The sequence below is a fragment of the Chelonia mydas genome, chromosome 2 (genome assembly GCF_015237465.2).
Source record: "Chelonia mydas isolate rCheMyd1 chromosome 2, rCheMyd1.pri.v2, whole genome shotgun sequence".
Classification (NCBI taxonomy): Eukaryota; Metazoa; Chordata; order Testudines; family Cheloniidae; genus Chelonia; species Chelonia mydas.
In genome coordinates, this window is record NC_057850.1 from 185,068,660 (window position 1) to 185,082,988 (window position 14,329).

Below are 14,329 nucleotides of genomic sequence, written 5' to 3' on the forward strand. Positions count from 1 at the left end.
TTTTTCTACTGATAATTCTACCTACTTATTTTCCTCAAAGATTGGATTTGCAAGGCTAAATTTAAAATTTTTTCACATGTAGAAAGGTCAGTATAAAAAGGTCAGTATGCTACTTTCACTGTAGCAATAGATTTCTTGAAAATTTACTGTTTCTTAAAGTTTTATGTTCTACAAACGTGGATCCTGCTTCTGCAAGGACTTATGTATGTGCTTTACTTCACACACTTCAAGTAGCATCATTGAAGACAATGGGATTGCTTTCATTGCATAAAATTAAACTCACTTGTAAACCTTAGCAGTATCATGGCCCAGGTTTAGTTTTCACCAGATTCATGTCAGATTGCAGATATTGTCACAAGATGTCATAAATAATCTGACTTGTGTCTCATCTGAGAAAGATGGGTGGGGCATAAAAGTAATTAAATCAAACACATGAAGGAATGAAAAACACAATTTGCAAAAGTGCATAATTTTTTAAGAGTCCTGAATATAAGTGACACTTGAGTTAGAGGATAGCCTCTTGTTAGGAACTTCCAGAATGCTGTATGATTAGATCCATTTCATAAATGAATTCTTGTTGCTCTGAAACATAAAGAGAATTTTAATTATTTATTTATTTATTGAACTGCACACGTTCAAAAAATCTACTCCGTGCTGATTAGGCCGCAGCTGGAGTATTGTGTCCAGTTCTGGGCACCGCGTTTCAGGAAAGAGGTGGACAAACTGGAGAAAATCCAGAGGAGAGCAACAAAAATGATTAAAGGTCTAGAAAGCATACTCATAGAATATCAGGGTTGGAAGGGACCTCAGGAGGTCATCTAGTCCAACCCCCTGCTCAAAGCAGGACCAATCCCCAATTTTTGCCCCAGATCACAAATGGCCCCGTCAAGGATTGAACTCACTACCCTGGGTTTAGCAGGCCAATGCTCAAACCACTGAGCTATCCCTCCTCCTCCCCCCCCCCCCCCCCCCCCCCCACGCCCCATTCGCTGAGAGAAGATTGAAAAAATTGTGTGTGTTTACTCAGGAGGTGAGTTGACGTAACAGTTTTCAAGAGTATATAAAAGATCGTTAGGAGGGAGGAAAAATTGTTCTCCCCTGCCCGCACACAGTCCCTAGGTACCCCCTGCTGGCACCCTGACCTACCACCCCTCCCCCATGCATTCCCTAGCTACCCCCTGCCCGCACATAGCCCCTAGCTACCCTCTGCCTGTACCCTAAGTGGTTTTCAAACTTTTTGAGCTGAGTCCCTGCTTTGTTATATTTTTTGGTTGCATCCCCCCACAACCCAGGCAAGTGGGTGGCCTGCTGAGGTGAGTCAGGGGGTGGAGGTAGCATTCTCTCCCTGGACCCCGCTGCGTGGAGCTGGCTGAGCCCCCTCTTCCCCTCCCCCGCCCCAAAAAGAAGTCTAACTACACCTATGCCCAAGGGTCGTCCCCCCAGCCTGGAGCCCAGAATTCTCCCGCACACCCGCTAGGCCCTGGAGTTTTTATAGCATGTTGAGAGGAGCCTCAACAAGAAAAAGGTTGAGGACCCCTGGTCTAGAGATAATACTTAGTCCTACCATGAATGCAGGGGACTGGACTAGATGACCTCTCAGGTCCCTTCCAGTCCTACATTTCTATGATTCTGTGTGCAAGTGTCTTCCTAGTTTGCTCAGAGAAGTATTGTGAATTCATGCATAATGACCAGATTTGCACATGCAAATGGGGAGTTGTGTGGAGCTGGTCATTTGCATATGAGCATACAATTCATATGAGTTGCCAAAATTGTGTGTGTGAGAGAGAGAGAGTGCGGGGAGATATAAAGTAACCAAATACTTCTTAGATACTGAAGAGCAACAGTCAAAAAGACATAGCTTCTTGTGTTCTTTTGATTATATAGGTATTTACCATAAATTCTTATATGAAATAGCAGATCTGTTTGTACTTTCTTTGTTACTAAACTACTGTATTTTAAATACAACAGACATTAAGTTTTTTCTAAGTCAGGAAGAATTGATGGTGATAGCTTTTAATTAAGTTTTAATATCTTCTTATAGCAAGCATTTTGTGTATCCAATATAAAAATCTAAATGATATTACAATTTAATCAGCTTTTGTAGCCTGAAATACAGTTTCAGGCTAGTATTTTGGTTGTACAAAGGTTAATGAGGAATGCAAACTGGTGACCCATATTAAACCCAGTTCCAAAAATTCATGTGACTTTCTATTATTTTTATAAAGAAGTATGTTTAGATAAGTAGGAAAATGTTAAACTCCATGTCTAGCACTTGAGTTTCTGAAATTGTAAGTACAGTCGTACTTCACTTCCAGGGACACAGTCAACTTAAAATCTGGTCAGTTTAAAAAAAAAAAATGAATGGAGTAGTTTCATCTCTCTCTCATCCTTTTGTACTTTTACAATTACATCTTCCCATTTAAAAAAAAAAAAAAATTCTTTGTTGCTCAGTCAAAAAATTCACAGGTGCAATAGGGAAATTTTCTAACTGAAGCAAAACATGAAACTCTTGTACACAAAATGCTACCAGGTTCAGAAGTGAACAGACCTAGTTCTCTAATCTTTGTTAGATTAATCTTAGATTTCACTTACATTAATAGTAGTTAAAAATATGCAGACTATCGACTTAAAAGTGTTGTATGGTAGGTGTCATTTTTTACTCTGATTTCTTAGTGGTTGACTTTGATTCATCCCATAGCACGGTACAAAGGTTGAATTATTAAGTTTTTAAAGTCTAATGACTCAAGCACAAAATATTAGATTCATGAGCTGATATGGTCATTAATTTAACTAATGTCCAGACATGGAATTCTTTAGAAAAATAAGTGTAAATTGAATGCTGTTTTCCTCATGCATAGAAAAAGAGTGATTTCCTGGGGTTTAAATATATTCCTATCTGTGAATCATCTGTTTGATTTATTAAACCTTTTTTCATTCTAGGTCAGAGATACAAATTTACCTACTTACCGAGACTGCAATAAAAATCCTCCATTCCCCACATTTTTTGCTGATGGAGAAGAGCTACCAGAAGACTTGTACGATCAGGAAGTTTTCCAGTTCACTGATCCCTCTGTCACATATGTTTAGTGGTATTGACATCTTTAAGAACGTCAACTTTCACATTATTTCTGTGAACTTTGCAATGCTGAACAATTACAAACCCAGAAACTGCACTCAGGCTGAATGACCTGAACGCATCAAACACTGTTGGGTTTGGTTTTTTTTCAGGTAGCAAGATTTACTTGTTCCAAAACCGTATTAAAACAGTGGGTGGTGGTAGGTTGGTGTGTCTGAGGGAAGGGTTGCAAAGTAATGGGTATATTGCTGACTTATCTTTTTACATTACAAAATTGCCTCTTGTAACTTTTTCCCTTTCACAGACTGCCAAGATTTATATTTCTTTAAATCCATTGTCTTGGAATTATGTGCATCAGTTACATGATTGATGAAGTTGAGACTATTAACAGAACAAAATGTATAGTTATTTTTTCCCCTGAGGGATATGTACTGATTAACTTTGACTAAACAGCTAAATGGGATATTTAATAAATTTTATTTTCTATGTGGGGACATAAATGGACTGTTTAGGACGTTACAAAGAATGGACTTGAAAATGTTGAGTAGAGCAGGGCAGGAGAGGGGGGGAAGAATTCTAACTCTCTCTTCTCAGGCCTAACACCAGAGGCAATTGCCCCGTAGTGCCTCTGGAGCTGTAATCTTTTCCACCTTTCATTTCCCTTTCTTCATCAAAGTGCCTCTCCTCTTTATTTTAATGCTATGAGTTTAGAGCAACAGTTATACAATATAAGTTTCCTAGAGGAAAGAATGAGACTAGCAGTGTCTGTCTGGTAAGAGTTGTGGCAGTGCTGGCTGGCTAGGAAGGCTAGACATTTTCAGTAATGTGGACACAAGGACTACAGTTGCTGCCTGTTTGTCCCCTTCATTGCTAGCTTATTCTGATAACTTCACGAAAATGTCCCTTGCATACTGTCTCTGGAGAAATATGTCCCCTTCAATTGTCTTCATATCTGAGATTTTATATGGTTATGGAAGACCTTTGGGCCTGCCCTAGTCATCTTCGTCATTTAACAAAAATGAGCCAAGTGTGAGGGGTCTGATGTACAATTAATTTCTCCCTATCACTATCTTCTACCCAGGTATTCTTTTATAATGGTCAAAGTGCAAGTACTCTCCCTTTGGCTTTCTCTACCTTCCGTAAGTTATTTACTGTTTAAAGGCCTGATCCTTTTAACCATTACTTTACTTGCATGAACATTTCCTTTGAAGTCCATAGGACTAATCACAAGCGTAAAATTAAGTATGTGCCTATCTGTTTGCTGAATTAGCACCTAATTGCCTACCACGTACCTTGCACAGTATAAAATTTTCATTCACATGTAATGTTGGGGAGGAGTGCATCCCTAGGTAAAGTCCCGTTTTATGTCTACAGTTCATGTAATGCTTGTCAGGAAATCCATCCATTAATTTTGTGCAGCTTCACGACAAAAGTTGATGTACTTTAAAATGTATTTTATATTTTACTAAACGATTTACCGAAACCTTGAGAACAAATATATATGCCCATTCAGAGGTGAGGTCCCATCCCATTTAAAAGCAATATTCATGGAGTTATCTTAGTTTATCCCTGAAATTTACTGAAGGTAGTTTGAAATTGTTGTTCTAATCTCTTGGATACAGTATACCTTTTACACACATTAGATATTCACAGGGGACATAGTAGTTTGGGAAGGATAATGTTGATATACTTAGTGTACACAATACAGAACTGTGAACTGGTAATATCTATGGTACCACATAGCTTGGTTTAATCTCAGCAAGTATCTCTAAGTATAAGTAAATAGGGATACTGCATAACTCTCTCCCTTTACCCCTTCAAAAATAAAATCAGGTCAGTCACCAATGCTCATATATCATAAACCTTAGAAGTACATTGCTAAGAAGTTAGCACTAGCCCTTTCCATAAGTCATGTATTCCAATTGGTTTTTTTAAGTGTCCATGAGAAAGTGGAATGTCGTAATCTGATGCACTGAATGGTCCTACTAATACTTGCAGTTTAGCCTCCTGCTGGCAACAATGATACTGTTTCCTGAGGATAAACCCTTCAATGTTTGACCTGATGAACCTCCAAGTTTTTATAACATTTTAATTTTATTTTTATTTTCATTGCTCTGTGAATATAATGTAAATTAAAGGCGTATTTGTAAGACAGCCATTCATGTCTTTTTGTGCAACTGTATTTGCCGTGGTTAATACTGTGCAGCTGCACATATAGAATAAAAGTAAAGAAACCAATCAAATGTAGCTTAACATTAATAAACTTTTCATAATAAAGAAGGGGAATTTGTTATCTAATCTTCCAAGTGTAAAATGATATGTAAGTGGAATGGGGGATTTGATATGTCTATCTACATTTCATAAAGACTAGATTCATAGATTGCAAGGTCAGAAGGGACAAGTGTGATCAACTAGTCTGCCCTCCTGTATAAAGCAGACTGTAGGGACTTTCATGAATTAAAAGTTCTAGAAGTACAAGTTTTTAGAAGAGGCATTTATAGTAGGGGGGAAAATACAACCTACCTCTTCAAGAGAGTGACTTGGTTTCAAAGTTAGCAAGTTTAGTTAAGGCAATCAGGGTGAGGGACAGGGGAGGACAGAGGCAATTGTGGACTGAAAGTCGACCTATGGTGTGCGTACGCCTTCTGTGAATCATTTGAAAATAAGAAAATGGGGAAATCCACTCCCCAAAAATGGTTTAACTGGGCCAATAAGCATAAGAAAACTTCAAAATATACAATGAACTTTGCATATGAGGTGGTGCTGAGGTCCACATCCAGGACATCTGGGGAAACAGTTCTGTGAACTGTGTCTCAGTATTATAGCAGCTCTGGGATATCAAAGGAATGTGAAAGGTGCAAGCGACCAAGAAATTGAAGAAGGGCCATGAGGACCCTGGGACAAAGCAACAAGAAAGTTCTTGTGAGCTGTTGTCTGAGAAAATGACAGGCTGAGAGGAAAAAGCTCTGTGATAAAATAGAAGGTGGTGCCATTTATCACTGAACCATTTTTGTGTACCTAGCTGGCTTAACTTTTCAGGGTGTAAGACAAGCTATATCATACAAAACCACTACTTTTGTTTGAATGATTTTCTTTCTGTTCTCAATAAATCTTGTCTTGGACTATTCTGGGAAATATTCAGAGAAACTCCGCCTTGGGTTCTCACCTGAAAGGACATGGACCATGAGGTCCTGTCCCATAAGCTGAGTCAAGTATGGAAATGTTTTCTGATGGATGCTGCGAGAGGTGCTGAAGACTTGAGAATCAAGTCAAAGCGAGTACAAGTAAAAAGGTTTTTTAAAAAAAAGTAGATCAGTAGAAAGTGTGATGGTGACATCTGTGCAATTAATTAGACCAGGAACATAGTAATTGTCATACCTGATCTGACCTGCCATGTTTCATCTAGTCCAGTATCCTGTCTCTGACAGTGGCCAACACCAGCTGCTTCAAGGTTTTAAAAAAAACCTTTCAGTAGATAATTATGGGATATGCTTCACCCAGGGAAAATTTTCTCCAAACCCCAAATATTTAGAGATTGGCTTATATCCCAAAACATAAAGGTTTATGTCCCTTCCAAAGCTCTTGGGTGTGTTTGGATTTTTTTTTAATATTTACTTTTCTAACACTGGATATTCTTATTAATTTATCTTGTCCTGTGTTTGAATCCTGAAAGGCCGCTGGTCTCAGTGAAGTCTAGTGCAACTGAGTCCCACAGATTAATTGTTCATTGTTTGAAAAAATCTATTTATTTGCCACTTCTTTCATTTTAATTGAATGTCCCCTACTTTTTGCATTATGAGAACAAATAGAAGTTCAAAATCTACATCCTCTGCAGAATTCATTATTATATAAGTGGATGATAGGCCACTCATCCATACACTCTAGGAAATGAGATTTTAGTTTGAGAACCCACTAAACTCCTGTTGCATTTGTAAGGGAGGAACTTCCTTTTTTTCCAGATCTTATGTGCAGTGATCTATGGAATGATGGTTTAATGTTGTCATCGTTGATACAATACCTACTAATTAATTCCATAATATCTCAAATTTTCCTGATTAGAAACTGGGTTCGTAGAAAGGAAAGGATTAAGTCTGAGAAACTATATGGAGAATTAAGAGTATTTAAAGCATTTAAGACGCAGACCCCTTGAGGGTGAAAAGTCAGTTTGAAGAGGTTTTGTTGATAGGTTGAAACCACAAAAGTTTGTCATGATGATGATGATTTTTGTTTTTAAATAATAAATGTGATTAGTGACCAATGATGTCAAAGGTGCCAGTAAATACCAGGATAAATATTTACGGTGGAATTATCAAAAGGGTCTAAGCAAGTTAGGTGTCTAACGCATGGGGTGGGATTTTCAAAAGCACCTAGGTTTATAAATGGAAATGTCAAGGTGAAATGAGTGTTTTCAAGACTAACCCAACCAAAATGTACCATACTCTAGCTAAGCAACCTGACTCCAAAAATAGCAAGTGAAATATAGGTAGCTTGCTAATTAAAATGAATTAACCAATGTGTTTTTTACCAGAGGTATCCTATTATGGATGAAGAGGGGAAAGGGGTTCCTATAATCTCTTCCCCCATGTTACCTGGGAGAACATATCTGCTGGATGTGAGTTTTAATATAATTTAACAAAAAATACAGGATTGTAAAAGGAATGACCGCATCTTTATCTGTGACTACTGTCTTCATGAATTAATACAGATGCTTAAAAAAATTAACAGCTCATAAATAAATAGGTGACGAGGTGTGGAAGGCAGTTTCCTATAAAATCCAATTCTAGATATAAAAATATTGCTATCACCAAAAAATTACCAGTTCACCAAATTGATGAGTTGAACAAACAAAAGTGCCTGCTCTGTTTTTCTCCAGAAGTGCAGAAATACGTTTAAATTGCTCTGTTTTGTGACAAACAAACTGGTTTCGTTTTCTTTCTGGAATGGGCGGGGGCAGGGGGAGTGAGTCAAACACTTCCCTGTCTCATGCTTATGATACATACAATAGGGAATATCAAAATACAGCAGCCTAAGGGTGCACCACATTGCAGGGGTAAGGAGAAAGCAGCAGACGGTTAGTCTGTGTGTGTTGAGGAAGGATAGAACCAAGGAATCCTAACGGTCTCTATGCTGTAAAGGCATTTTCCTTCCTGCTCCCCCTCTGTATGCTAACTGGGCTGATAACTCAGGAATGCTGTCTACAACCCTTCCTCACAGAGCTTGAAACAACGCAGGAGTCCTCGTTGCAAGTGCTTGACCACTCTCCCTCCCATAGAGCAAGGCAAGGAGTCCTGGCTGCCTGAGTCTCTCTTTGCATCAACATCGCCCTCCAGCCCTCTGCAGCTTCTCTGCACTTACTTTCAAAAGAGGTATCTCTGACTTGCTTAGCTGTTGCAGAATGAAGAGAGGATTTGCCTCGTGCTGCATCGCTCCGTGTGCAACTGTGATAATCTGGGGGGCAGAATGTTTTATCCACCTTCCTGTATATTCAGTTGACATGTAAGTGGCTTATCAATTTATATTTAAATAATGGATTCTTCTCCGGGGGGAGTAGGTATTAAGGATTCGTTTTATAACCATAATAGAAAGGTCTGACTAGCACAGGAACACAATCCAAAATAAGTTTGAAAGACCTCAATGTTCCCACTGCAATGGATCAGCAAAAGAGTTACAGCTTGTGTTACCTGGGCACAGCGTTCCTTCCTCCTTTACATATAAACACTATAGGCTTGTGTACATGGGAATTTTAAACTGGATCAAGTTGAGTTAATCCCATTTGAAAACATTTGTGTACATGTGACACATCCCATACCTGTGCATTAACTCCTCATTTATCAGGAACTCTGGGGTCCTCTTACAAAGTGAAGAAGGTTTGTTTTGAATTGTATTAGTTTGATATTTTGTTCATATGCACAGAGTAGCTGCTCACCAATTTCTGCATGCCTCCAATGGCTATACCATGGTGCTTTGCAGATCAAACTGATAAAACTGGAACATAGGTCTGACCACCCCAACCACCCTTAGCAACATGAAAGCAGATACAATACACTGAAATCCAAATGCACCCAGCATCCTTCATATATGCAGACCACTAACCATCTCTGAGCTTCCCCCAAAGAATGGGAAGAGTCTCAGGGAGGTAAAGTACATATACATACTTAAAAAAAGCCCTATGATTTATGTGGAATATGAACAATAAGTGACTGATTCTTTTTTTCCCCCCTAGTCCATAGCCCGAGCACTTGCAACAGCCATACCATCAAAGACAGGGCCTCTATTTATTGCTGACAGGCTGGTCAACCTGAGGGTGAGGGTGGGGGAAAAGGAAGACTTAGGAGGACAAGTTTACAGAACTCATGCCTGAGTCATGGAGGAAAGCCAGGCTGGCTGACAGGTGGCAGCTGTACCTGATGACCAAGAGAGAGAAAGAAATGTAACTGTCCCAGGAGATCATGGCAATGGCCAAGGACTTGTCATAGTAGCCAGGAAAACTGACTGTGGCTAAGGACAGCATCACCATGACACAGGAGAGCATGGAAAAAGACTGAGAGATGTAGAGGCAACTCATGGACATTATGCTGAGCCAGAATGCCCTCCTGCAAAAGAAACCCTTGCTAGGCCAATAGGCCCTGCAATCCCATAATTTGGGATCCAGCCATGTCCTTCATCCCCTAGACAGTGCTGGCTACTGGGACCAGCAAGAACTCCTAACCATCACATCCCCGCAGCAGTACTCCCAGCAGCTCCCGTTCATCTCCCAGATCCAAGCTTGGCACTAAGAATACTTGCCTTTGGGAATCCAGCTGTTTTGAGGCCTGCAATGCCCCAGAGATTTTTGATCTGCGGCACTCAGCCCCAAAACCTGTGAGGACAAGGTTTATATTCACCTGTAACTTTAGCCCCCTCCCAAAGTTGTTGTATTTGAAATATTTTTACTGTTGCACTTTCAATTCTGTTTGCACTGTTGCATTCATTAAAGATTTGTGCATAGTTTATATTGTAGCTTGGTTAATTTAATGTATATCCAAATTCAGAGAGATTATTTTTTCCATTGGTTTCATTACAACTTTTTTTTGTTTCATAAAAGAAACTGTTCACATTGCAGCAAATATATAAAATCCTTGAAACAAAGAAAATAATGCATAAGTTTTGCAAAAGCACATAGGGAATGCTGAACTTCAACCACCCCCACGCAACCCCTACTGGCTAACAGGTTCAGCAATGGGACTCAACATACAAATAATTGACATCCCTTACAGCTTTCCCCCACGTTTGTGTTCTCTATGGGATGCCTTGCTGGCTGCTCAAGCCTCTGAACAAGTCTCCACACTTCAGCCTCCCACTCATCCTGGTCAACAGCAATCCAAAAATAGCACGAGCCAGCCCAGAAAGAAGACGTGGGGGAATCATGGGATTTTTTAAATTTAATTTAAACTCACCTGGCTTGCCACAATTCTCGGCAAAACCAATCCCAGGATGCAAGCTGCTCAGAGTTGAAGGAAAGGGCCAGGGGCTACCCCCAGAACATGCTACGTGCTCAGCTTGCAGCAAACTACTGCCATGTGTTCACAAGATGTGAATTGAAAATGGAACAGGCATTCTGTGTGCGCGCTGTTGGTGTGACTCATGTACTGTGATTTACCTGATGTACATACAAAAGCTTCATGTACATACAAAAGTGTACCCTTGTGTGGGTATACTTAAATCAGTGTATAACTTCAGTAAGCTAAATTGCTATAATGAGCAATGATACCAACTCTCACATTGGGAGGTCCTAAATTCTAGGACTTTTAAAGTCCTAAAAGGCTATCTCCACTTAAGATGCTTCCTATTATAAATGAGGAAGAGGCATTTTCCACTCCTACAAAACCAGAAATGTTGCGTCCAAAGGTGGATACTGGAGCCTAATCCTGCAAGAATTTGACATGGAGATTGTGCACATAAAAGGGAAGGGAGAACATGGTAGCAGATGCCCTGTCTAGGAAAGAGGAAATTGGGCCCACTGCCTTCGCATTAGTCTGTGACTAACCCTCTCTCAGTAATCTAAGGGGAGAGGTGTGACACCCTGACAACCCAGTATTCACCACTGTCATGTAATTAGGATAAGTTTTATACAAAGTATGTCTTGTGAGGTATCATTCTAAAAGTCTTGAACTGCTAGACCTTAATATCTCGTTGGATTGCATGTGCTGTCGTCATATGTGAAGTTGGACTATGTCTGTACTACGAAACATGTTGAGAGAACCCACAAGCTGCCTTTCAGGTACAACAGTAAAAAGGCCAAACAATGTTAAGGGCTTATTGAGGGAATTCACACAAGCACGAGGATTACCCCAGGAACTGTGTACAATAGAAACCTCTCAGAGCTAGCACTACACAATGGGAACTGTTTGACCCAGGTCACAGTGAAAGAGCTTTCCAGCAAGTGGGAAGAAGATATAAAAGGGGAACAATGACATCATTGGGGTACCTCACTCTCCCTGCATCAACAACACCTAGAAACACCTGAGGGGCAAGGACTGAACTGTGGGAAGTGATGGTTCCAGGTTAGAAGGATCTTTTAGCCTGTGTATGAAAACCTGGGAAAGCTAAGGCAGCTTGTGTTTTAAGAATCTGCCAGCCTGTTTATCGCTCAGGGTGAGAATTTGCTAATTTATATCCTACCTATCTAGTGTGTTAAGATCAGTTTGCGGGTTTTGTTTATTTACTAAGGTAATCTACTTTGATCTGTTTGCTATCTGTTATAATCACTTAAAATCTATCATTTGTAGTTAATAAACTTGTTTTTGTTCCTCTAAACCAGTTTGTGAAATTCATTATGGGGGGGGGGCTGGGGGGGAGCTGTGCATATCTTCCTCCACATTGAGGGAGGGACCAGATTTCATGAACTTATGCTGTACAGTTTTCTGTGCAGTGCAAAACCATACAATTTTGGGTTTGCACCCCAGAGGGGGAGTGCACTTGAGTGCTGAGCAATCCCCTAGTTGAGTCTTCCCATGCAGAGCTGATTTCAGTGTCCATGTCTTTCTGCAGCTGGGTGTATCCCTCAGTGTGTGTGTGTGTGTGTGTGTGCTAGAGGAGGTTGAGCAGGACAGAGTGAGGGAGCCTAGACTGGTGGAACAGGCAGGCTCAGTGGTACCCCAGAATGGAAGGCAGCCTATCACAGTGGCACAGCGAGCAGGGTGATATGCACAGCTTGTTGCTCTGAGACACTGGTGGTGATTTTAAGTGTGTTGGCTAGAGAACAGACAAAGTGGTTATCGGTTTGTTATTTTCTGTTTGCTTATTTTGGATCAAGGAAGTAGGAACAGAAAACAGCAAGATGAGTGAAATGGTTGCAAAATTGGAGCTCTGCAGATTGCAGGCAGCAGAAAACAAAAAAGAATACAAGAGATGTATGGAATTGCTGGAAGCAGAGAATGCCAGATAAGCAGAAAATGTCAGACAAGAAGCAGCACACCAGAGGGCATGGAAGCCCAGAAGCAGACCATGGGATTACAAGCCAAAGAAATGGAGGCAAAAGCAGCCAGGCAAAGAGCTGCCCTGGAACTGAGAGATAAGGAAATAAAGAAGAGGGAAAAAGGGAGAAAGTATGAACTTGCCTTGATGGAGTGTCAGAAACAGAACCCCACACCCAGGGGCCCTACCTATCCAAAAATCCACAAATGGGAACGGTTGTGTCCTGCATACAGTGAGACAGGGGACATTGCTGACTATTCCATCACCTTTGAGAGGCTGTGTGTGCTCCATGAGATTCCTGATGATCAAAAGATGACCACTTTGGTTGCAAAGTTGTCTGGGAGAGATCTGGATATATTCAATAAGTCGCCAATGGGTGATGCTTCAAATTATGGTAAATTCAAGGAAACGGTTTTAAAGCAGTTTCAGATTAACCTTGAAACTTGTAGAGTAAAATTTAGAAGCCTTAAGAGAGAGGCTGGAATGAGTAATGTGTCATATGTAAACCAAATGAGAGATTTGATGGATAAGTGGGTAAGGGGGAAAGATATATTTCAAGCTTTGAAGAAATGTGTGATCTTGTTGCTCAGGAGCATTTCCTGAATATGTGTTGTGATGATGTAAAACAGTGTTTATGGGATAAGAGGGTAAAAACTGTCAAACTTGCTACTTTTGTGGATGAATTTGAACAGTCCCAAGCAGCTATTAGAAATAAATCACAGGCAGAGGGGTTGAAGTTTGGTGGGAAGCAAGGTCACCACTTCTGGGAAGAGGGAGGGTGACTAGGAGGTGGGGCACTCCTACCTCCTATACCCATCCCGAACCACCCTTAAAATCAGGAGACCGTAGAAGGTCCTTCCACTGTAATTCTACAGAGCACCTGATATATAACTGCCCCCAAATTGACGGAAAATAAGCCTCCCTTGACCCATATTGGCTCGGTTGTCCGAGGCCCCGGAGGGTACCCCCACGACTTACCATACCAGCTTGGTGGACACAGGGCCTGGTGAACCAGACAGGGAACACATTAAAGTTATCAAGATTGATGGCACAGTGTGCCTGGGATGGAGGGATACTGGGGTTCAACCAAGTTGGTCCCAGAGGCTAGTATTTTACCAGGCCAGCATTAAGAGGGTGGGGCCGGACAGGTTTCCCATGCCACTAGCAAAAATTTGTGTGGAATGGGAAGGTTTGAAAGGCGATTTACTGGTGGGGATGCTAGAGGACATCCTGGTGGACGTGTTGGTAAGGAACGATTTTTCCCACAAGGCCAAGACTGTTGGTGTGGTACCTCACAGGAAGGAGGAGTATTGTGCAGGGTCCTCAAAGGGGGAGGAGAGTGTGTTGCCTGTTCCAGCGGGTGGCTGCAAGTCTGACACAGCTAAACAAGGGATAGAGCCTGATCTAGAGAGCATGGAGGTGTGTATCTCAGAGAGGAGTCCAGAGAAGGGTGTTGGAACCTTAGAATCCACAGAGGAGGTGGGTGACAGTTCCCTTGGCACTGCAGTGCGGGGTGGCAGCATGCTTCCAAGTGTGGGAGAGGTGGAGTCAGGCCTCTGCCCAACTGAAAGCAACAAGTCCCCAGGGCCAGGTGCAGAGTATCAATGTCTGAGGGAGTTATCCCAAGTATTAGCTGTCAGGAATTTGCAAAAGGAAAGCAAAGCAAAAGGCAGATGCCTCTCTAGAGAGCATAAGGAAGTGTGTCCTAGAGGGAACTCCGGGAAGGGATGGGGTGGGGGGTGGGAAGAAGTTTTTTGAAAAGGCTGGAAAACTATATAGAGAGGATCCTGTGGGAAA

General features: G+C 41.1%; 1 protein-coding gene across 3 annotated transcripts in view; it reads left to right on the top strand.

Moving 5' to 3' along the window:
- MRPL3 (mitochondrial ribosomal protein L3) overlaps positions 1–3,529 on the top strand; it is a 59,058-nt gene extending 55,529 nt beyond the window's left edge. For all 3 annotated transcript variants that reach the window (XM_043540818.1, XM_037890313.2, XM_027826739.3), the window contains exon 10: positions 2,941–3,529. In XM_043540818.1, coding sequence (XP_043396753.1) covers positions 2,941–3,087 — 147 coding nt within the window. In that variant the 3' untranslated portion in view covers positions 3,088–3,529. The remainder of the gene's footprint in view (positions 1–2,940) is intronic.
- The last annotated feature ends 10,800 nt before the right edge of the window (positions 3,530–14,329 follow it).